Source organism: Lynx rufus, unplaced genomic scaffold, assembly GCF_022079265.1.
Source record: "Lynx rufus isolate CCGP_SWC_20201006 ecotype Redwood Valley unplaced genomic scaffold, mLynRuf1.p SCAF_18, whole genome shotgun sequence".
NCBI classification, from domain to species: domain Eukaryota; kingdom Metazoa; phylum Chordata; class Mammalia; order Carnivora; family Felidae; genus Lynx; species Lynx rufus.
In genome coordinates, this window is record NW_025814832.1 from 3195862 (window position 1) to 3220339 (window position 24478).

The 24478-nt window shown below is 52.6% G+C and overlaps 1 protein-coding gene across 3 annotated transcripts in view; it reads right to left on the bottom strand.

The window, feature by feature from the left end:
• Positions 1–24478, bottom strand: part of ABR (ABR activator of RhoGEF and GTPase) — a 186057-nt gene that overhangs the window by 58114 nt on the left and 103465 nt on the right. For 2 of the 3 annotated variants that reach the window (XM_047080671.1, XM_047080670.1), the window contains exons 3-6: positions 15563–15661; positions 8700–8885; positions 4020–4127; positions 950–1010 (exon numbers count right to left, since the gene is read on the bottom strand). In XM_047080671.1, the coding sequence (XP_046936627.1) occupies positions 950–1010; positions 4020–4127; positions 8700–8885; positions 15563–15661 (454 nt within the window). Of the gene's footprint in view, positions 1–949; positions 1011–4019; positions 4128–8699; positions 8886–15562; positions 15662–24044; positions 24451–24478 lie in introns of those variants that run through there. The other variant, XM_047080672.1, reaches the window with a different exon arrangement.

The following is a 24478-nucleotide window of genomic DNA, read 5'->3' on the forward strand; positions in this document are numbered from 1 at the left end:
CCCTGGCGGCTCAACCGCCTCTCCTCTCTCCGGAAACAAAGAAACTCCCAACTTGTCCCTCCAGCGGGGTCCCCCTGGCCCGAGGCACTGCTGTCCAGACCACATGCCACTCTTTGACGGTCCCCTGCCGGGCCCCTTTAGCCCCAGGGTTGCCACACCTGCAGGCACAGCCTGGTCACTTTCTCTTCTTAAACAGCATCTCCAGGAAGTTGCCCACAGCCTCTCAAGCTAAGCCCCCAATTCCCCACCGATCCTCGGGACGGGGGTACCTGGACCCTTCTGGCCTGGTCGTTCCATTTCCGAGCCACCCTGCCCCGCGTGGCCCCAGACTTCAATTCCAAGCTGGAAGCTGGCCAGAACGGGGGTAAACACAGATCTAGCCATTTGCACCCACTCCCTTCCCTGCTGCCCCCAAACCTTGCCAGCTACACATAAGCCCACTCTGGCCGGCCCCCAGAGGTGGGAAGCCACACCGCCTCCCGTGAGAGGGGGCCTAGGTTACCATAGGTGCAGTTACAGCAGAAGCGAATGATGAGGAGAATTTCCATGGCAGCCTCCGTCCCAGCGGCAGGAGCTTGCGGCCATCGCTCGGTGGCTCCCATCAGCAGCCTGGCCACTCAGCCACCTTGCCGGCTGCTGCTGCACAGCCTGAATCAAGCAGCCGCTTCAGAATGCTCCTCTAGCAAGGGGGAGGGGCGGGGAGGGAGGCGCGCGTGGAGAGGCAGGAGGGGGAAGGGGGAGGAGGAGGGGAGCGAGCTGCCTGCTGGCATCCTAAGGAGGAGCACGTTTGTAGCTGGCCGGCTGCCTAGGGACAGAGGCTGGATTCTTCCCATTTGTGCACCACACACACTCACACACTCGCACGCACATGCTCACACAAGCAGGGCACCGTAGTCCACAAAGGCAGACAAAGGAAGGTGACTGTTACCCAGCTCGTTCCCCAGAGTACCTTCCATAGTGACTGATGTGTGGCTGTCCTTGGAGTCCTTGGGACCTTTCACTTTGAGTTCCTGCCAAACAGAGGGGAGGAATCACTACATGGCCTCCCCATCCCCCACTGGAGGCATAGCAAGTAGGGCTCTGAAACCCAGGGTGTGAAGAGGAGGTCAAAGACCAAAGCATGGGTCCCCCCACTGCCTGCCTCACTGACTCCCGACTCCCTGTGCCACACCCATGATCTCCTGGAGCCTGTGGAGTCCCAAGACTGGGTGTAGGTGAGAAGGAGGGGTTCTGGGTACCAGAGAGGTCTGTGACAATAGTGCTCCTCAGACACACCCCCTAAAGCCCCTCCCTGGTGACTCTGAGGGCATTCCAATGAATGGGTGGTGACAAGAACAAGACCTCCCCCTGCCCCCCACCCCCACCCCTGGTCAGGGTTCCCTCCACGGCAGCCACACACAGGGTTGTACACATCAGCCCAGGGTATGTGGGATTTGAGAGGACAAGCAAAAGGAGTACCAGCACCTTGGGGCACAAGCAGACCTGGAGACAAGGAGGGATGGAGATAAGGGGATAAGGTCTTGCACAGGGGGAGGCAGGGAGGCAGCACACCTGGGGCAGAGACCCAGCTCCACAGGGTGGTCTGACCTATATCATACCCAGATTGAGAGGGACTCAACCCAGCCCCCACCCACACCTGCCACTCCCCACCCACCGGTGCCTGTGCTGGCAGCAGAGAGAAAACTGCAAGCGAGGAAGGAAGAGCCAACACCCCTCCTGGACCCCAGGCAAAGTGATCCAGAAGTGAGGGCTGGAAACAGACTCCAGGGATGGCTTATCCATTCGATCCTCTTTTATCTGCCTTTAGAGAGAGAGCTTCCTGCTCTAGCCCTTTGGCAACAGACCAGTATGGCCTGTAATTGGAGCTGTAATGCAACCCCCACTTGCGGGGCTGAGTGCACGGAGGGGGCCTCCGAGTGGGGTGTCAGCAGAGAGGCCAGGGCGAGGTGAGGCCAAGGTCGGAAACTCAGGTGATGTTGTCTGCTCAGCCTGGAAGTGGGGAAATGTCCAGGCAGCGACGGGAGCTCCCCATTTCCTACTCCTGCCTCAGGCTGTTTCTAGACAGAGAAAACCCTTGGGGACTGAGCATGGGGGTGGGGAGAAGGGGGTTACTCAGCTCCTCAAGACTGTGTCTCTGGCTGGTGACTGGATTCCCAGCTTCAGGAAATTTTTCTCTATGCTCCTCTCCAGCGTGGCCTAGAGGTATGAAATCGCTCCTGCTGCAGAGAAGGGCCTGACTGCAGTGATTAAGTGGAAGCGCCAGTGGGAAGCTAGGAAGCGACGGCATCAGTGCATGAGTCAGGGTGAGAAGCCACCTGGCAGCAGGCCAAGGGGCTGGCTCCGCCTTTGGGGCCAGCAGCCTTCGCCAGGGACTAGGGGAGGGATGCAGGGGCCGGCGCCGACCAAAGAGAATGGGCAGTAGGCCCAAGCAAGGGGGGACTCACCACTCTCTGGACCGTACATGACCCCGGGCAGCCTTGAACACAGATCAGAGGGCTCCAGTTTGTTCCCAGGGAGCGCTGGGAGTGATAAGGGGAAGCGCCATTTCTCCAGCCTTGTGACTCCATGTGGAGGGACTTCCCCACCCAACTCTGTCCTCCCAGGCAGAGGGTGACTCACCTGACGGCTGACTCTGGGAGAAGAAACTGAGCTTAGCTCCCTGCTTCCGTCCCCAGTAGATGTATTTGATGGTGGAGGGGAAGTATTAGCAAGCCCAATGTGGCCGCAGACCCAAGTCTACATTTTCCCATCTGGCTTTTACTAGTAATTAAGCTGACGTTTTCATCTCCATCTGCCCAACCCTTGTGCTGCCTCTCCGCTAGTTCCAAACTGGAGGAGAACCCATAACCCCAGGAGTCTCACAAACACTATCCTACGTCTCACCAACTTTTCTAGCACCGGCGCTGAGAGCGGAAAGCAAAGAGTCCAGAGAGGCCCGTAAGGCAGGATTTCCAAAACTGCAGAAGGAGCCCCCTGTCCCTGGAACCAGAGGTTTTCTTGTCCCAGGTTTGGAGCTGGTGCCGTGACTGCAAGGCCAGCAGCTTGGGGGTCTCACTGAGATCCTTCTGACCAAAGGGGTAAGCTGGGCTCTGCTCCCGGAGGATATGCGAGCTCCTCCCTGACACTTCCTGGAGGGAAGTGTCAATGGCAGACATTGCCACATCTTTGCCCTCCAGAGAATGGGAAGAAGGCTTAGCTGCAACAGGGGGACAGGTCTATTACCAGCTGGAAGGTATATGGCTGTGTCTCCACATAAATGGGCCTGGCCCTCTCTCTGTTGTGGGATTGCAAGGATCTTAAAACACCACCTTGGGGCGCCTGGGTGGCTCAGTCGATTAAACATCCAACTTCGGCTCAGGTCATGATCTCACCGTTTGAGGTGAGCTTAACATCTGTTAATTCTGGGAGCCTGAGTCTGGATCCTGCTTTGGATTCTGTGGCTCCCTCTCTCTCTGCCCCTCCCCACTCTCTCTCTGTCTCTCAAAAATAAATAAACATTAAAAAAAAAAAAAACACACACCACCTAGTTTAGACCTCTTCAAATCTTCCTGCTCATAAAATCACCTGGGAAGCTTGTTAAAAATATAGACTCCTGGGTCCCACCCAAACCCTCTGAATTGAAGCACCAGGGAAGGTGTCTAAAGATCTGCATTTTAAACAGTGCTCCTGGTGGTTCTTATCAAGCAAGTCTGGGATGAGCTGAAACATCCAGATACCTCACTGGACAGAAGAGGAAATAAGGCCAAGAGAAGGGAAGTGACTTGCTCAAGGTCACTACCGTGTTGGGAAAATACTGCCTTTTTTCTTTTTTGCCTCCTCTGTTCTAATATAGAATAACCTAAACAGAATAACAAAATCAAACAAATCGTTATTCTTATATTAAGGGGGAAATATCAAGTGTGAGAAAGCAAATGTCAGTCTAAGTGTTACCCTCAGGGGAACCATTGCCCTAACTGGCAACAGGCCAGAAGGCTGGAAGGCTCCAGGTTGTAGCGGGGGCTGTGCAGGGAGCTGCCCACCTCCGAGATCTTCTGAAATTGATTGTTGGACTGGCTGCACTTCTCAGCGGTCTCCAGAGCGACTTTATAGTTATCCACAAACGCTTTGTACACGCCAAGCTGGCTGGCCTGCAGGGAGAAGAGAGGAGAGAGAGAGGAGGGCAGGAGTGGGATGGGAGAGAGGATTAATGAATGGATGAAAGCCTAAGCAGGGCACCTGGAGCTCCCTTAGCACTCAGAACTTCTGACTTAGCTCCAAAGGGCTATGTGGGAACAGAGAGGGAAAGGTAGGATGATCATACTACGGTACCCCTTTGAACTTGACTGTTTCCGTGGAAACCAGCTCAGCCAATAAGGTTAACAAGAGGGTACTGGGGGCTGGGGGGAGCAGGGCAGGGCCTTTGTTGGCATGCTAGAAACTCAACAGCATTTGGCTTTATTTAGCATCATCAAGGTCTCTCAGGGTTTGAAGCCCCTGAATGCCTCATACGTCTTTCATAGTCTGGAATTAGCTGGAGCAGGGAGGGCACGTGTAGCCTGTTCAGTACCCCACTCCCCATGCTGAGTATAAGGCACAGCACTTAAAGGTACAGTGCCTGAGAGCCTGGCTGGCTCAGTTGTGGAGCGTGCAACTCTTGATCTCGGGGTTGTGGGTTTGAGCCCCACGTTTGGTGTAGAGATTACTTAAAATCTTAAAAAAAAATTTTTTAATGTTTCTTTATTTTAGAGAGAGAGAGAGAGAGAGAGAGAGAGAGAGAGAGCATAAATGGGGAAGGGCAGAGAGAGAGGGAGACACAGAATCTGAATCAGGCTCCAGGCTCCGAGCTGTCAGCACAGAGTCCCATGCAGGGCTTGAACTCATGAACCATGAGATCATGACCTGAGCCGAAGTTGGACGCTTAACCGACTGAGCCACCCAGGCATCCCTCTGTGTTTTTACTTGTAAGAATAGGGCTACTAGAAAATTTTAAATTACATATATGGCTCGCACTATATTTGTACTGGAAGCACTGCTCTAGAGAAACTTGCATATGTGTGTTCCCAAGGAAATGTGGGCAAGTGTATTCACTGCTTTGCTCTTCCTCCTGTGAAAAGACTGATAACAAATGGTCACAAAAAAGGGGAATCCACACACACAGTACAGTTCAAATGAATGAACTAGATCTCTGCGTAGTAACACTGACAAGTTCCAAAACAAATGTTGACTGAATTGCAAAATATATACATGTAAAAAGTACATGTAAGGCCATAAAAAGATACAGACCCATAATAAAAAACACAAACTACAGCCCAGAAGGCGACACACCAAATTCATTCCAGTAGCTGCTTCTAGGTTGAGCAGAAGGGCAAGGGAAAGAGAGAGAGAGAGCCTTCATCTGTAAGGCTTTGTTTTCTTGATTAAAAAGCCTTTCTGTATATCTTCAGAGCTTAACATCTGTTAATTCTGGGAGATGAGTGCACAGTTGTTTGCTACATTATTCTCTAGAATTTCTGCTTTAAAATCTTTTTCAATGAAGTAGCAAGGAGGTTCAGCTGCTACGGGGCTCCCTCGGGGGATCCCGCCAAGGTGCTGGGGAAAGTGGGCTGCCCTTGAACCCCATTCTGCACCACTCTGCTTTCTGCAGAATCCTTGTGCTCCTTAAGATCCCAAAGAGGTGGGGCAGGTGGAAGCTGGCAGGTGGGGGCCAGGAAAGCCAGAGGGGAAGATGAGCACTGGGATGCTTGCAGAGAAGCCAAGGCCAGAGCTGTGCAGGTCTCAGCCCCAGACAGGCCAGACTTTGCAAAAAAAAAGAAAAATCTTGGGAGAAGGGCAGGAAGGGATGGAGCTCAGTTCCTTTTCCAAGGGGAGTATTGGCCCACTGGTGTCCCAAGCTACGGGGAAGGTTCTAGACAGCTGCTTCCTAAACCAAAGTAAAAATCATTGCTATTCTTCTTCCAGGTATGTGCTCTCCTTGTCCCCCTTTCCCACAAGAACGATAAAGGCTGGCTGCCCAGGTTGGAACCCTACCTTCCCATCCTACTGCCTCAGGGAGTAGCAGGACAGGAGTGAGAGCAGGAACTACGTGAACAGAAGACCTGTGTGTAGGGGGTCACTGACCACCCCAGGCACTGCCATCTCCATGGCATATCCTTGTCTGTAGAACCCAAGGCTGGGCCCACCAGGGCCATTAACTGGGAAGTGGAGGTTGCTTGGAAACAGCAGCTTGGCACTGGGGTGATCTCATAAAACAAATAGCAGAGATGCTAATTCCCTTCTCTCAGTAATGGAGACCAGCTGAAAATAAACTGCCTCCAGATGCCTGGACTGCCCCAGCTCCACCCCGGCCCTCCCAAGCCTGCAGCTCCAGGGGCTTCAGATAGCAGTTCCTGATGTTTGAGGAGGGAAGGTGGGGAAGCAAATTCACAATCCAGGCCTGTGGGGCTGAGACCAGAATGCGGGGACCCTCGTGACAGCAGGGTCCAAGTGACAAAGATAAACTGGGACAGTCTTTCCACTATGCTCTGGCCTACACCCCCTACCCCAGCTCTGGTCAGCTCTCTTATGCCCTCCCAAGCTGATCAGCTCAGGCTCCTGGGACCAGGCCAGGAGTGGTGACTGGGTATTCACCATCCCTGACCTGGCGCAAGCACACTGGGGCTGCTGGAACCAGGAGCGTGGGGTTCCCTTGCATACTACCTTCTGGGGTGCCTCTTGCTAAGTATAACAACAATGACGACGATGACAGTGGTAATGGCAATAACAGTAATGCTACTGGCTAACTATGGAGTATTTACTAACGTATTATGTTCCAGGTCCCGTTCCAAGCACTTTTCAGGTAATAACTCATGTAGTCCTCACAACAATTCAATGGGGTAAATACTGTTATTATCCTCTTTTTTACAGATGAGGAAGCTGAGTCACAAAGAGGTTGTACACGAAGTCACAGGTTCAATCTGTGGCAGAGCCAGGATTCAAAGTCAGCTGTGCCTCTAGAAGCTATGTCCCTGTAACACTGCTGGCCTCTCAGGACACAGACCTCAGGTCCTGTGATGTCTCCCTCAATGCTCTTCCAAGTTCTCCCTAGTCCCAGTGGTCAAGGTCATGATGCACTCATTCATTCATTCATTCATTCATTCATGTATTGGGCACTGGGATGGTTCTGGGGTCTAATGATGAAGCAAACACAGTCTGTTCTCTCAGAGCTTATGGTTTTGGGGAGTCAGGCAGGTACAGTGTTCACTGAGGGGATAAGCATAGGGGCTTTGTTCGAAGGTCTGGGTAAAGCTTCTCGAAGGAGGCTGTTCTAAGCTGGGAACAGATGGGGAAGGACATTTCAGGCAGCTAGAGCTGCAAGAACAGAGAGGTCAAGAGTGTCTGCTGCATGAACTAAGAATAGAAAGTTCGGTGTCAGGGGGCACAAGGATGGGGGAGGCAGCAGCCAGAGGCCGGGGGGTAGACAGAGGCCAGCATGCAAAGGGTCTCAGAAGCGGTTCCTCAGAGCCTGGTATTTACTTATCCAATGGGCAAGGGGGAGAGATTTAAGCAGGGGAGAAGCAAGGTCTCGTCAGGAGTTCAGATAACTCTCTCCTGCCAGTAGCTAAGGGTTGGGAGGCTGCTGGGGAGGCGGGCCCAGAAGCAGGAGTCACTAATGAGATGAGGGTGGGGACAAGCAGGCAGCTGTAAGCTTTAAAGTGGACTCCTTGGGATGTGGGGAGGGCTTCAGGACGGGGAAGGTGGTGGGGCAGAGGAGGTGCCAAGGACTAGTCCAAGGGAGGCATGGATGGATGGTGGCTGGGATGGTGGCAGCACCCATTGAGACAGAGGCAGGAAGAAAAGCAAAGAACTTCAGACACAGTAAGTTCAGTTCTGATCGTGCTGAGCATGAGGTCGCAGGAGTATCCAAGCAAGAGTTTCCCCCAGTGTAAGCAAAATACAGGCCTGTCCATTCAACCAGTCCCACCACTGCAGGGGAGGTAAAGGAAAGGCACTGCTCCTTACCCCTACCATTCACACCCAGAGAACAAAGACTCCTGACTGGCTGTCTCTTCCTGCCCTCTGGGCAGGCAGAAGTTATAGGCAGAGAAACATCAGGGAAGAGTGGGGTTGGGGCTCTGTGGGTCTGACCTGGGGACCCTCCAGGGGACACAGCCAGAGACAGTGTCAGAGCCAGGGGAGGGTGTCACAGAAGGCTCAGGAACTGGAAGATCTCTGCAAGCCTTTCCCAACAGTATGTCTGCACAGTAATTCTACCCCCTCATACCTTTCCCTCCCTTGCAATCCCTCAGGAGAGCTGACCCGTGTCCCATCTGACTGTTGACTTCAGAGGCAGCACTGAGGTGTGGCAAATGCCCAAGGTGTCCCAAGTAAGCAGTCCCTGCCTGCCCATCTGGCACATACTCCTGTATCAGCTGAGAACAGGGGACCTGAAACCCAGCAAGTGAGCCTTCGTTCCAGCCCTTGAACTCCCTTGGGGAGAGAGAAACCTATGCATATAGCCTCTCACATCCCTGGAAGCACTTAGGGCTTCACCATGGGAGACCAGGAGTTGAGGCACTAGGCCCAGGTCCCCATACAAGAGAGGCCCAGGCTTTCCTCCAGGACTCAGAAATGACCCAGGCCTTCAAGGAGGCCAAAAAGGGCTAGGGATGACTGGTCCTCTCCCAACACCAGCAGCTCCACCGAGACACTGGATAAGGACCCTCCATCAACAGAAAACTCACCAGCTTCTGGAAGAGGTGGCCCATGGTGACCTGGCTGTCCCACTGCTGCACCTTGGGGCAGAGGTTGTCATAGAACTCCTTGTGGATCTCGTAGATGTCCTGGATCTTGTAGAAGATTGTCTCAATCTGTTGGATGGTGAGCACGGGCTGGGAGGTGGTAGCTGTGGCCTTCAGGGGTTTCATGGGCTGGAAGTGAGGAGGAAGGCAGAGAGGTGAGAGGCACATAAACCGGAGGGTCAGAAGGCCCGGGGCACTGATGAGCCTTTCCTGCAGCTGGAGTGGTACCTAGACAAGGCCACTGAGGGCAGGGCACCTGAAGTGTGGTTTGTATCAAGTAGCTGCTGTCATAGGCGCCGACAAGCCATGCCCAACCGCGAGGGGACCTGGCAGCCAGGGCCTGGTCCAGCAGCCCTCCCAGGCCCCAGTGTTAATTACCACCAGGACATATTTCCCCCACGCCCTCATCCCCCAAGGGGCCCCTTCCCCTAGCCTGTATGGACTTTGGTTATTGGTTTAAAAGGACATGTCCTTCTGCCACAATGGCCTTGTGCTCTGAGTCATAAGCTCCCTTGTCACACTTCAGTGGAAGGGAGGGTTGACTGGGAACTCAACCCCTTAGCTACTTCCAAGAAACACAACATGATTCTAGGATTTTGGGGGTAGTGTCTCACAGAGACCCAAGACCAACATCAGCTGCACTGACATTTCAAGTTCCCATCACTTAGTATATAGAGAGTGAGCAAGGTGGCACGCATGCCCCTGTCCTACCTCCTATACCTGTGGCAGACATCACTAGTCAATCACAATGCTCTTTCTAAATGAGCTTGGTTGTGGTCTCAGACTCTTTCTCAGTGCTGAGGTTGACATGTAAGATGAAACTTATCTGTAACCTCTGCTTGTCTGCACCAAAACTCTCCAGGACCTACAGGTGGAGCAGATGAGGTGACAGACAATAACACAGGACCACTCCCTAACACTGGCTGGAAGCTGGAACTATCACCTTAATGCCCCAAAGTAGGACTTGTAGGAAAATGGGACTTGGGTGCATTCTCTTCAGGGTGATTGCCTGTGAGTAATGAGTAAATATTCGTTTTATAGCCAGGGGAAAAAAAAAAGCTATTAAAATTTATAGTTGAAACAAACAAACAAAACCCCCCAGATACTGAGAGATAAACAGCTCTTCCTAAGTTGGCCTTCCTCAGCCCTAAGCCTCCAAAAGATGCCTCGACTGCACTCCAGAGGCCCTCCAGGAGACAGGGTCTGGAAACCTGCCACATAGAGAAAGTATAGGAGAAGCAGGCACATTCACCAGGAAGACAGAAGCCTGAGTCAGACATGGTTAATATTCTTCATCTAGCTGAAGGGCTCTGTGTGGAAAGAGGCCTTTGACTTACCCTGAGTCACTCTGGAGACCCAGGAACAACCAGAAGTTATGGGGACAGGTGTGGCCTCACTAGAGCTGTCCCCCATTGTCTTACAGGATTGGGTAGTGAGCTTTCCAACCAGAGAAGCATTCAAGCAGATAATGGGCGACTCAGTGCTGGACTGGATGGAACACCGACACTTCGGGAGACCAAAGTTATCACTGGCTCACTCTGAGAGCTCTGAGAGATGACTATCAGCTCGAGCTCCCACGGCAGCCAAACTCCAGGCAAGCTTCCCGCGCTCCTCCCATCCGGCTCTCTGGTGGTGGCAGGGTCATGTCTATCCATAAGAGGAAGTCCCATCTACTCAAATACCCAGATGATGCTCTGAATGCCAGCTCCCTCATCCTCCCAGCTCTAAAAAAAAGTCCAGAAATGATAAAGGCAGGGAAAAGCAGAGCCTTCCTTCTGACCCTTTTAGCTAACCCTAATGTCCAGGCTTTGCTAGGGAGGTAGGATGGGGTTTAACCTGGGGCAGGCCAGGGGGTGTGGGCTTGAGTCTCCGCTCTGCCACTTAATAGCTGTGGGCACATCACTTAGCATCTGGGCCTCAGCAACCTCATTTGTAAAACTGAGATAATATTACCTTCTTGAGAACACTGATGGGCAGATCAAAAGCCATAATTTATATAAAATACCAAGTATGTGCCTGGCATACAGACGGCAGTCAATAGTGTTAGCTGCTACTATTATTATTACTCACCCCACAAATAAAGTACCAAGTGCCTCATGTGAGGCCAGACCAGGGTATTCAGTGATCACAACACACCCAATCCCTGAGCCCGTGGAGCCTCCCATCCAGTAGGGGAGACATACACATAATTCACATAGAAATGCAGTGAAAGAAATAAGAAGGGGACCTCCTGAGACAGGGTGGGGAAGGACAGCTTCTCCCAGAAAGGAACATTTACCCTGAAACGGAAGCATGGGGGTGCAGAGGACAGTATTCGAGGCAGGCTTCCTCAATGCCGGTCCCGAGGTAGGTACGGTCTTGGCGAGAGACAGGAGCCGGAGGAAGGCAGTGAGCCTGTGTGCCTGGGCAAGGGGGAGGAGTGGGGCTGGAGGACCGGGCAGAGGCCAGACGGGGCAGGGAAGACAGGCAGCTTGTAAGCCCTTGCAATGAGGGTGAGGCAGGGGAGTGATGGGGGTCCAATTTTCTTTATAGGAGATTTCTTTTTCTGACTCATGATCCTTGCTCTGGAGAACGTTATAATCTATTTGAGTAACATGGACCAACACAAATGAAACAATCTAGTGGGCAAAGCGAGATAGGATATCACCCATCTTGGGCTGTCAGTACCAACCAAGTGGTCCCAAGGTTGGTTGTGCTGGCACAGCTCCGAGGGCTTCACAGAGGAGGTGACAGGAACAGAACCTTGAGGTTTGGGAAGATCTGAGCAGGTGGAGGGTGGGTGGGGCATGGGTGAGCATGCCAGGGAGGGAAACAGAAGGAACCAGGGGCCAGGAGAAAGGGAATACTGTTCTCCCAACCCCAGGTGGGTGGCCCCGCTCGGCTTTAGGGCTCCCGAGATTCCCTGAAGGACACAGAGATGGTCCTCAAGATCAATGTCCTACTTAATCCTTTTTTCCTCTACCAGGAATCCAGTGGACAGACAAGTCACCACAGACTCCCAGAACCTTTACTCCTTGCTCCTGCCTGAGTGCAGTCCCCACTAGGGAGGGAATAGTCCTGGGAAGACAAAGGGTCAGGATTTCTCAGGAGCTGCTGGGGATGCACTCCTCCGCCACCTATGCAAAGATAAGATCTGACCACTCTGCTTCCTCCTGAACCTCCCACTCTGTCTACAAAAAAGGAAGAAATGGGTGCTCACCAGCAGTAGGTCACATGGACAGGGGCTGCACTCAGGCCATCACAGGGTTCTCAGGACAAGGTTGGGGACCTTTGGTCTCAGCTCTGATTTCACTCGGGGGAGAGGGGAGTGATGGGTGTGTGTGAGCCCCGGCTGGCCAGAAACCCTTGAAGGCAGTTCACTTTAATCTGGTGAAGCCCTGAATCCAGGCCTCGGGTCCAGATGGCTGCAAGGCCAAGGCAACCCCACACTGAACTTCGATCCAGCACTGTTCTTCTGCCCAAGTGTTAGCACTCCCAGAATCCTGCTGCAGGGAGCAAGGGTGGCCCCTGGCTCTCCATTTTATCAGAGGAGAAAAAGATTCTTGAGAGGATCACGGAGGGACCTCCCAGTCAAGCCTGGCGCTCGAGTTCCCAGAAAGTGCTTCTCAGGAAGATGGGCCAGGTGGGTTCTGACTCATAGTGGGACTTCACACAGCGATCTGTCAGCTCTGTCCCCCAGCAACTTGGCTTTCGAAACAGGGGGAAGAAATCTGCCCACCTCCTCCACCTCCTATCCCAGAAGGCCTGGGTTTACTCCTCCTCCCGGAACCCAGAGAGGGAGGCACAGTTAACCTGTTTTACAGATAAGGAACCTGAGAACCCCAAAGTTAACTGCCTAAATGAGAGGCTGAGAGAGGAGGGCCAGAGGTGGGAAGAGCTTTAGGTGAGGGCCAGGGGGCAGCACCTGAGCTCACTTCACACATTCCTCACACATTCCCCACGGTGGGGAAGATGCAGAATTTCCTGCATTTGGTTTGTCTCCCTTCCTCCACCCCCCCCACTTCAGCCCAGGCTCCCAGACCTACTTTGCTTGTAATCTGAGCCAACCAGGAACCTGGAGGTTTCCAGATTACCAAACCCTACCCTAGCCAACCACCCAGGGGGCAGGAACAGAGGCTCCTGTGTAGGTCCTGGCTGTGCGTGTGTGTGCATTCGGTGTTAGGTACACACACCACACACACCCAGCCATCTGCATATCAGGAAGTGTGAAGCTGAGAACAGTCGAACACAAACACAGTAGGAGCAGAGCCAGGGGACGAGGGTCGAGAGTCTGGTGATGAGTAGGAGATCTGGGCGCAGACCATGGAGAGGACAGGTTTTCTTCTCCAGGCCCCTTGGTCAGGTCATCCCCTGTCCCCCCCCCCCCCCCCCAAAGAGCAAAGGGCTTTCGCAACCAGGCAGCCACGAGGGGAGGGTTCTATAGCTCAAGGAGGGGGCAGGAAGGTTTGATTCCTTATCTCTGAGGCTTATTATCTGAGGCTGTGGCTGTGGAGGGTCCTGCCCCCTCTTCCTGGGGCCCTCCAGCACAGGCCAGGCCTCCTAGATAGTCTCTCCCCTCCCTCCTGCCACTGCTCAAGAAAGAACCAATCAGGGGCCTGGGATGAACAAACTCTGGGGGGCGGAGGGAAGGAGCGATGCGCCCTGGGTCACCTCTGGACTGGGGCTCCAGCCTCACAGGTTTTGCCTTTGAGGCATGAAGTTGTTAGAAAGGCGAAGCAGGGAGGGAGTGTCTTGGCCCCTAAACCTGTTGCTATCTTTGCTGGGACAAACGGAAATTCACATGGGGCCCAATGACTGACAAGAATGCAAGCTGGCATCTACGAGTGGCTTGCCTCTGATGAGGACGGGCCTCCCCTTCCTTCAGGGAAAGGGTGTGTTGACAGAAACAAGCCCTAACCTGAGTCTCTCTCAGCCCCGGAGAAAATAACAGCAGCAGCTAACACTTAGGCTCTACGAGCTTCACATACACGCTCATCTCGTCCCCACAACAACCCCATGAGCAGAGTGCCTACTAGTATCAGTGCAAGCAGTTTGCAGATGGAGAAAATGGGCCACAAAGGCTCATCAATGTGCTGAAGGGCTAGAGTTAGAAAGCGGTCAAGCAGGGATTCTGGCGAGCAGTCTGGTTCCTTTGTCTGAACTCCTTTCAAACGGGCATCCTTTTCGTAATGACAACTACGCCCCCTCATTTTGGTGTGGCAATTCAGTGTGTGAGAGGTATTTCACATGTGTCTGACTGGCCCTCTGCTTGTCTTCCTTCCTTCAGCTAATTGAGTGCCTAAGTGCCTGGGATTTATACTAGGTCCCCCCAAGGATCACCTGACCTTCTCAACCCCCTGAAGGAGAGAGAGAAGGTAGTGGGATTATTCTCAGCTTCAGATGAGGAAAACGAGGTTCCAGGATATTATGCGTGGCTTGCCCAAAGCCAGTGGTTTTCAAAACCACAACACGTGTGAGAAATAACGTGGCCCAGTACACACATACATATACACATCCATACAACAAACCCAAAGTTTCATAAAATAGTACCTATTCTTACTACGTGCGATGCACGCTGACATTTTCCTTCTCTTTTAAAAAAACACGCTGGTGCAACCTACTATGTTGACTTCACAAACGCACTAATGGGTTCAGATGCACAGTATGAAAAACAGTGCAATGAGTCTGTGATTAACAGCACAGTCAAGTCTTGCCCTAGTTCTGGCCTCAGACCACAGTCCTATCTGCCATACCGTCCAGCACTTGAAAAACACTTGCTGTGCCTACCAATAAACTCCCGGGGAGAGCTGTCCCAAACTGAGCCCAGGGTGTCGCAAAGTACCTGCACATTTCGATAGTTATTCCTTGGGTAATAAACACCAAGTCCCACCCGAGACACTGGGTGACGACATCTCACATCACAGCAAGTACAGAAATGTGCATCTTACGGTTCTCGTAAGAATGAGTTTCTACTCATCTACGTTTCTTATGCCCCCTGTGACTGATCCCATCCTACGTCTCAGAAGGCAAAACACGCAGGGGAAAGAACTTGACCTGCCAAAGTTACTCTGCAAACTACCCAGCTGCATCTAATGAGCATTTTCTTCAAAGGCAAAAACATCTTACATCTGTGTACTACTTTTACCTAATATTAATAGTATTTTGGGGCGCCTTGGCGGCTCAGTCGGTTAAGCTGTCTGACTTCGGCTCAGGTTACGATCTCACTGTTCATGAGGTCGAGCCCCATGTGGGGCTCTGTGCTGACAGCTCATAAATAAACATTAAAAAAAAAAATAGTATTTCCCTCCCAGGCTGAGTCTCGCCATGCCTCCATCTTGGGAGGAAACTGAGGCACCTTCACAGAGGGTTGGGGTTGGTCTAATGCATCAGAGCTATGGTGATTCTTAAGAGACACAGACACCCTTCCACCTCACCTTTCCTGCCACAGGGCCTCGGGATGGGGTGAACGGCTCACTACTCCAGGGAGGAGGAAGGACTGGCACCAGGAATGACTAAGAGGGCTCAGTTTGATTGACTGGTAGAGACTACCCTGAGCAGTGTGGAGGCATAGGCTGGGACGCCACCCCCTGACCTGGACAGAGTGCTGTGATTGATTAGTAATGCCTGTGTGCTTTCCCAGATCAGGTAATGGAGAGTCAGGGCTGAAAGGCACAGGCCCTTTCTGGCAATGACCCCCGGCCACCCATTGCCAAGCTGTCAGCAGAGCAACACCAAAGACTCTGCCCACAGAGAAAGACTGATCCAGGTCTCCCTTCTTCTTCAAAGCAGTTTTTGAGCCTGACACTGAGGTCAGAGCATATACTCACCAGCAACAAGGCTTCCAGCTGGTTAATGTAGATCTCTTCGCTGGCCAGGAACCCCGAGAGAACCAGCTTCCTCATCTCCAGGCCTTTCCCTGCTTCCACCTGTATGAGAGCAAACCGAGAGCCAACAGGTCAGGAGAAAGGAGGCTAACATCCCGAGGGACCTGTTTTCTTGCCTTTTTCCTCCTCTTTAACACTTTTATAGAGAATAAAAGCCAAGTAGATTTACTATAGAAAATTTGGAAAATATAGAATAAAAAAGGAAAAACAATAACCCATTTTTCTGCTGCTAACATCTTCCTTTCTCTCCCACATTTCCTTATCTGACATCCACCCATCCACCTATCCAGTCTTAGAGTAGTGAGCAAAAGAACAAAGGAGGTGGCCTCGTGTGTAAGGGGCAGTTTAATGGGGGAATACAGACAGTTGACAAGGGAAATCAGAGCCATGACTGAGGCAGCGCATGATCACATGGGAGGACCCAACAGGGGCCAGAGGAGGCTCCTGGAAGAGTATAAACTGAGAAGAGGGGCAGAGAGAATGAGACGGAAGTGGCCATGGGAGCCCCATGCTGTGGCCTTCAAGCTACACCTCTGACTATATCTTCCTGTCCCCAAGGGCTCAACCCCACAATAGAAGGTGCTGCACCCCCCAGCATTTCCTGACCACCTCACAGTGCAAGGCACATATCCTAACTAGCCTCCTCCCCACTCCAGAACTCCTCCTCCATAGTGATCGTGCCCCATTTAGCCTTGAACATCCGTCTTGCTAATCTCTTACAAGGACTCTGTTCCACCCCTCCCTTTCTGCTGCGGGCTTTGGCTCTGCCACCCAGATTCTTCTAACTGACCTCTGCCTCTCTCTCCTCCCTTCACACCACACACCAGAGCCAGGTTAACCTTCATGAGAACACTGCCTTACCCCTGATGCTTGTCAAGGGCTTAATATCAATACTGTAAAACCTTGCTAGTTGCAACAACATGTATGGATCTAGAGAGTACAATGCAAAGTGAAATGTGTCAGAGAAAGAAATACCGTATGATTTCACTCATACGTGGGATTTAAGAAACAAATGAACAGGGGCGCCTGGGTGGCGCAGTCGGTTAAAGCGTCCGACTTCAGCCAGGTCACGATCTCGCGGTCCGTGAGTTCGAGCCCCGCGTCGGGCTCTGGGCTGACGGCTCAGAGCCTGGAGCCTGTTTCCGATTCTGTGTCTCCCTCTCTCTCTGCCCCTCCCCTGTTCATGCTCTGTCTCTCTCTGTCCCAAAAAGGAAAAAAAAAAAAAAAAAAAAAGAAACAAATGAACAAAGAAAAAAACAAGACAAACAAAAAACCAAAATCTCAACCACAGAGAACTGGTGGTTGCCAGAGGGGAGGTGGGTGGAGAGATGGGTGAAATGGATGAAGGGGATCAAGAGTACCCTTTTTCTGAGAAGCACTGAGCAATGTATAGAATTGTTGAATCGCTATAGTGTACACGTGAAACTAATGTAACACTGTATGTTAACTATACTGGAATTAAAAATAAATAAATAGGGGCACCTGGGTGGCTCAGAAGGTTAAGCGTTTGACTTCAGCTCAGGCCATGATCTCGCAGTTTGTGAGTTTGAGCCCCACGTGGGGCTCTGTGCTGACAACTCAGAGCCCGGAGCCTGCTTCGGATTCTGTGTCTCCCCCTCTCTCTGCCCCTCCCCTGCTCATGCTCTGTCTCTCTCGATAATAAGTAAACGTTAAAATTTTTAAAAACAATAATAAATAACATTAAAAAATATCAACATCGCAAAATGCGATTATTTGGGGATTCAATTAGGTCATTTGTTCATTTATTCGTCCAGCAAATATTTACTGAACACCCACCAGACTCTGAAGATCCAACGGGAAGCAAACATACAATAATCTCTGCTCTTATGTGGTTTATACTCTAGAGGAGAGAAAGACATTAAAACGAACAAACAAGCAAATATAAATCTATAACATATATACACTGTGATATGGGGTCCGGCTTGTTCTTCACTTAAACACCTTCCCTGGCTCCTAGCGCCTCTCCTTACCCTGCGAACCTGCCCCACAGCTGTCAGATCTCTTTGTCTGCCCAACATGCCTGGAGTGTTCTGGCCTCTGAACTTTGGTTCCTGCTGCCCAGGATGCCTTCTTCCACTCTGGCTCTGCTCTTGTCCCAATCCCAGCTCTCTTTGGAGTCACAGCTGAAGTCTCTGGGCTGCAGCATCAGCTCTCACATCAGTGTCTGGGGGACCGACCCTCCCACCTGACGTGTGAGCTCTCGTTAACTGCCCAGTGACTCTGTAGGGCCTTGGAAACACTGTCATCACACTCTTCTTGCACATCCCTGAAGCCCAGCACCACAACGATACCCCTAACACGTGGGCATCCGACATTTATTAAGCCTTGTAAGTTCCTTCCGCTTGCATTTAGCCCTCAAATACCTCACTGAGGTCGGTACTATATTTTTCCATTATGCAACCATCTGCATAGCAGGCAGGACTTGGAAGAGGAAAGGGACTAGCCCAGGGTCACACAGCCAGGGAGTGGCAGAGCTGGGATTCCCTCCCAGTCCTTGAGTACCAAATTCCAGGCTCCTCCACTGCTTTAATGATTTCCTCGCTCTCCTTTTCTTTTTCAAGCATCAGATGCTTCCCTGGAATCTCAGACAGAACCCTCTCTGGGCATCAAATGCACACTCCTAGTACAGGCTGGGAGAGTCTATGAAGCTACCAGAAATTTCTGAAGTCTGGAGAAGAGTGGCCTTCTCCCAGTTGTACAACCTGTCCCCAGCATGTTCCCACAGCCTTCCCCAGGTGAGGGCCTGAATCCTTGGCCTTCTGTCAGCAACCCAGTTATCAGATCTGGGCCAGAAGCTGCTGCCCCCAGAGTCTCTGACCCTGTGATAGAAAAACAATGTCCTGCCAAAGATGTCCACATCCCACCCCCCCAAACCTATAAATACGTCATCTTATATGGAAAAAGGGATTTTGCAGGTATGATTAAGCTAAGGATTTTTAGGCAAGATGACGACACTGGATTATCCCAGTAATCACAAAGGTCTATGAGGGGGAGGCAAGAGAATCAGCATCAGAAAAGGCAATGTGAGCAGAGAAGGGGAGCAGGAAGAGGGAAAGAAAATGTCTACAAGACTGGAGGATGCTACACTGTCAGGATGTGGCCATGAGCTAAGGAATACAGGGGGCCTCTCTAGAAGCTGGAAAAGGCATGGGAATGGATTCTCTCACCAGAAGCTTTCAGAAGGAATGCAGCCCTGCTGACCCTTTTAGACTTGTGTGTGAGAGAATACATTTGTGTTGGGCTAAACCACTAACGGTGTGGTAATTTGTTTCGGCAGCATTAGGAAACCAGCATGGACGTCAAGCTTTCGGGAAGGACAATAGTTATTTATTGATGGCTTCACAAGTACCAGGCACAGTTCTAAGAACTTTCCAGGGATTAACTCACTACAATCCCACGATCAGGAAGGGGTTGTCATTACCCCCACACCCAAAGGCACCGGGTGGAAACTGCCAGCTGCTTGGAACTCTTGGCATTTCAGGCAGGCAGCACACCCTTCAAGGAGCAAGGTCTGAACCTAGAGCAAGGCCACGATCCCGGCCCCTCATGGTCAGATTGCGGGCAGCCTCCCTGCACATCGCACAAACCCTGCTGCTCCCCAAGCCTGACAAATGGGAGCTTGCCTTCCCTCCTGCTCCCTGCCAACCAAAGATTCACCTGAGGGCCCGGCAAACATCTAAAGGAAGTCACTCGGGGCGCATTTGGAGCTTAACGGCAGAGCTGGTTGGACTAGGACCGGGTGAAGGCCTGGTGATGGCAGCTGCTGCCATGTTTTCATCCGCCTTGGCGTGAGTACAGAACCCTGGGCCAGTCCCTGTGACAGCCCCTCTCAGCAAGACCCTCTTCTCAAGAGACTTCCGCCTCAGAGCCCAATCTTGAAAGAGCTCCCCCAAAAGTCAGTAGTCAGCCCCAAGAGGTGCATTCTGGGCCACACTGACCTGACGTTTTGGCTGCCATAGGGGTAAAGGTGGCCGAGAGCCGAAGGATGTGAAATTAGGTTGTGCACATGTTACCAACAAGAGGCCTGTTCTCAGTTACCACCAAAAACCTCTTTTTTTTTTTTTTTTTTTCCTGCTTTCCTCAGACCCCCGTGTTCCTGGCTTAGAATCATCTGGAAACTCACAATTGTTTCTTCGATCCTTGAGGGGCTAGTCTCGTCTCACAAATCACCAGGGCTGGACATTCATTCATTCTGCACTATGTGCCAGCCACTGGGAATACAAATTCAAAGGTGAGAGAGATGGTCTCTGCCCCCAAAGAGCCCTCCAGGGGTGGTGCCCACATGCCCAGAATCCCCAGGGCCAGTTCTCTGAAGAGCTCAGGGTCCCCACAGCATGGGCCATTCTGCTTGCCAGTCGTCCAGCACAGTTGTCACCTTCTGAGTGACGATGTCTCCACTTCCTCCCCAAGCAGAGCTTCAGAAACATAGCCACCGCGGGCTGGTTCATTCCCAGCAGTTTACACAGTTTGGGGGCTTGAGGCCCCCAAACGCAAGAGGTCAAGTCCCTCTGGTAAGGACAGTACCTACAAGGTAGGTTTAGCCAGCTCTGGCTCGGTCTTCTAAAGCGTTTAGAGGCTAAATAAAGGTTTGGGTCTGGGCCAAACCAAGATACGATCTGTCCAGGGACTTTGACCTCCTCCAAGAAAATAGTGAGGACTGAACAGGCAGAGCCACCTGCCATCCAGAGCCCTAGGCCAAATGGCTTTGCACACAGCAATATTCAGTTCATGGGCCACCTCACCTTCTGAGGAGCACCCAGCAGGATCTGCTCAGAGTAGATGCCACTGGGTCTAGAGGCTGTGCCCATGCCAAGCAGCAGCCTTAGGACAGCTGGCCCCTCTCTGAGCTGAGACAGCTGCAGGGATGCCCAGCCATTCTCTCTTCTTCCTAGAGCTAGGCACTGGGGAGGTCCCCTGCAGCCATTTCCTTAGTGGAATTTAGAGAGGGGGGGGGACAAAGCCCACTCCCCTGGAAGGTGGATCCCTGTATCCCAGGTTCTCCGCTGTCTGAGGCTTTAGGCAGGCCCAGCAGTGTTTCTGAAGGCCAGGTGTTCATAGCCCACCTTTGCACTTTGGTCATACATACCACCTGCACTCCTGTTTACCTAATATTATGCTTCACAACTGACTTCTTAAAAGTACAGCCTTATCTCAAGCATTATCTTTGAAATCCTAAGATGTCAAGTCATATTTCCCCTAAGATACACTAAAATATAAACCTGACCACTAACATGCAAAAAATACATCTAGGTGCCACCTAAAATCACATCTCAAATCATCCGAAGTGTAGCCCACACTTCGGGAAACACCCCAGCGAGGGGCACAGGCATGGCCATCGCTGCCTGTAGGGGCCCAAGAGACTGGGGCAGGTGAAATCAATGTGGGTGTTTCTGACTATCCATTAAAAACTGGCACGGAACAACACCTGATAGGTTAATCTGCATTACAAAAACATTTTTATTCCTGACAAATGAGTTCCTTTAAATAGCAGCTTTTAGATAGCAAGGCACTATCAGCCCTACGTACCTTTAAATAGAACGGTACGAAAGAGTTTTGGAAAGCACACAACACTTTACGGCCAGGAGGTGATGCTGCTATCAGTATTAACATTATTATTAGTTTATAGGGAATTAACTCCTCAAAGGGAAGTCCGGGTTGAAAAACACAGCAAGCTCCAGCCCCAGCTCTGGAGGAAACCACTGCCCTAATCACCTCTGTGCCCCCAGGAAGATGAAGCAGCTCGGAAATTACACTGAAAACACGATTGATTTATAGGACTGGCATTTGGACACATGCTCAGGAACACAACCACTGTTTAAGGGGAAGTACTCCTGGAGTAAAGTAATAGCAAAGAGTGAACTGCTTTGGATTCCCACCTGCTGCTGAGAAGGGTCTATCGTGCCCGAGTGCCAAGACCGTCCACAGCCCAGGCCAGGAGCATACCCTCCAGAAACACCCCTTGACCACACATGTGCACACACACACAGGCTCACACGCATGTGCACACACATGCACGAAGTCCAGCTCTGACCCCGACAGAAGTGGTGTCTCCTCCTCTGAATTTCGTACCCTTTTATTGGAACCCCGAGTACTTTCTCATTCTATCCCTGTTATCTGTGCGCTTGCCCCCTTGCCCTGAACTGTGAACTCTTTGTGAGAAAGGATCATGCCGTGTTAATCTTGTCTCCTCCCCAGTGCCAGGCAGGATGCTTTGACTAGAACACAACCTGACAGCGTTTGTTGAATGACTCAAAGAGGTTTCTCCCCACCTCTCTGCAGCCACCCTGCCTGTCTTCTCCCTCTATAGCTGACCAACCCTGATAGAGAATGAGGGTATCCTAGAGGTGTTCGGGATGAGACAGGGGGCCTGGAATTCCCCAACACTCAGGAAAGGCCTCTTCCCCCCTTGCTGACACAAGTCCAGGAAAACTGAGGCAGCAAAGAAGAGGGGAAGACCACATCTAGGTGCTCACAGGGATCTGGAAAAACCGGGCTTTTTAGGTGTGATGTGTGCCTGGGCCCCCTTAGCATCTGTGTGCAGCCTCCGAGGAACACCTCTGAGTAGAACAAGGCCGGGAACATGGTACACCCTTTGCAGGCCCCATGGAGCCTCGCTGTCTCCACAAAGTCACTGAGCACCAGTCATGTCCCCAGCTTTGTGCAGTGTTCAGCAGTGAATACAACATGGCCCTTGCCCTTGAGGAAAATAGGGTAGAATCAAGGAGGCAGATGCCTAGAGTGCTGAGCAGAATAAAATACGGTCTAAGACTGAGGTAAAAGCCAGAGCCTAGAGTAAGGGTGGATCCATAAGGCAGCATATGAACAGGACCCCATCTGTGCTAGGGAGGGGTTCTCAGAGAAGGCCCATTAGGGACCCCCCATATCTCCCAACCCACACACTACTTAGCTCCCGGCCGGTGCTCTTGGTTCATTACCAGACTTTTCCCCATCCTGTTCCTAGTGGGGAGGTTGCTCAGACCCTAAGTGCAAAGGCCTCTGAGGGCCTAGTGAGAGATGTGACTTAACCCCCAGTGCTCTGAGCTAGCACCAGATGAGGGAACCAGGGGTGGGATGCTAGCCGCTGCCCGCCTCCCATTACTGCTCTTCTCTGCTCTGCACCCAGGCCAATGGCTACGGCTCCACGCAGACGCCATGCATCAGCCATCTCCTGTGGGTCTGTAGTCTGTTTTTACCTCCATTAGCTCCTCCTTAGAACCACACTGTAGTGCGGGCGTGGCAGGGCTGTGATCCCCATCTTACAGGAGGGACAAAGAGGCCCAGAGAGGCTCAGGGGCAGCCTCCTGCCCATGGCAATGCTCCGTGCACCACACCCTCCGGGGTGCAGACAGGCCCGGCGGGGAGTGGGGCATGGATGGTCGGTCACTCTGTTAGGCAGCCTGCCTTGCAGCCTGCAAACTCCCTGCCGTACGTTCCCACTGGCCCTCTCTCCCAGCCACAGAACACGGAGGAGGCGAGCAAAAGGCTGAGGTCAGGGCTCTTCGAAGTGGGCCTAGGTGAAAGAAAGGAAGAATGAACGGTGCAGTGTGGATGCCTCACCATGCCTCAGGCAGCACCGGTGTGGCTGCGAGGGGCACCCCTGGCCCTGGGGAGGAGGCGAAGAAAGGAAATGGGATTGATGCACAGCCCCCTCCTGCTCTACCTTCAAGGCAACTCCTACGACAGGACAGGCGCATTGCTGGGGAGAACGTTCACAGCCCCAGAGTGAGTGGGCTGGGGCCCAGCAGATGCTTCTTGACTACGCCCACCTTGGGAAAAGTGCCTACCCACCTGGCTCCTGCCTCAGAGCCAGCTGTTATCACCCCCTTTTCAGCTGATCCAATTCTTTTCCTTCAAGGAAGCTCAGTGACCTCTGGCTCTCCCTCTCTCCCAATGCTCTCTTGCTTGCCCTAGCCCAGGCTCACAAAGTCTCCTTGCTAGGAGGCCAGTGGCCCCTGTGGCCCGAACTTCCTAAGTGCACTTATCCTACTGTTGCCATGGAAACAATGAATTACCACCTCCTGGTTTCAACTCCGCCAGCTCCTCTGGGGCAGCAGGCTCACACCACTGCCGTGCCCACCAGGTGACTCATGTCACTGCCAGAGAAAGCCCCCAGCACAGCTGGCCTGCTGGGGAAAGCCAGCAGCCACTGCCACTTTGGACAACTGGTCCAGGGGGAGGAGGCAGGCACTGCACCTCTCCCCCAGGAACAGCTGCCAGAGAGCTCGGCCCCTCACAACCCCTCGCAGGCATGCGCCAGCCCCTCTCGGCCGGAGTGCAGTGCTTCCACCCAGCCATGAGGCTGGTGCACAAACCAGCCATTTCTGCCCGCACACAGCTTCGGCAGTCGAGAGCTGCCAGCCCTGCCCCTCCCCCGACAAGCATCCAGGGCGTGTCACATTCCCACCTTCACGGCCACCAAGAAGGGGGACCCTGAGCCGGGGCTGGTCGGGGTTCCCAGCTCGCACTCCTCCAGGAGAAACACATCTTCATCCTCCAGAACCTTGTCCAAAAAGCCTATAGCCTCCTCTTCCTCTTCCATGGCAGCCGGAGGCGCGGAGGGCAAACAGGAAGCGGGGTCCACGCAGCAGCAGCAGCCGTTGCCGCCGCCGCCCCGGAGGGAGGCAGGCGGGCAGGGAGGGGAAGAGCGTGCAGGGCAGGCCTAAACCAGCATGCTGGCCTCCCCGGAGTCAGTCCTGGCACCCGGCCACCGGCTCCCGATGAAAGGCTCCATTATGAACCTTTTCCTGCTGCCGCTTCCCGGCCCTCCCGCGCGCCGGGGCTGCGGGCCGCCTCGCGCGCGTCCCCAGGCCGGGAGAGGGGAAGCGGCGCTCCGGCAGC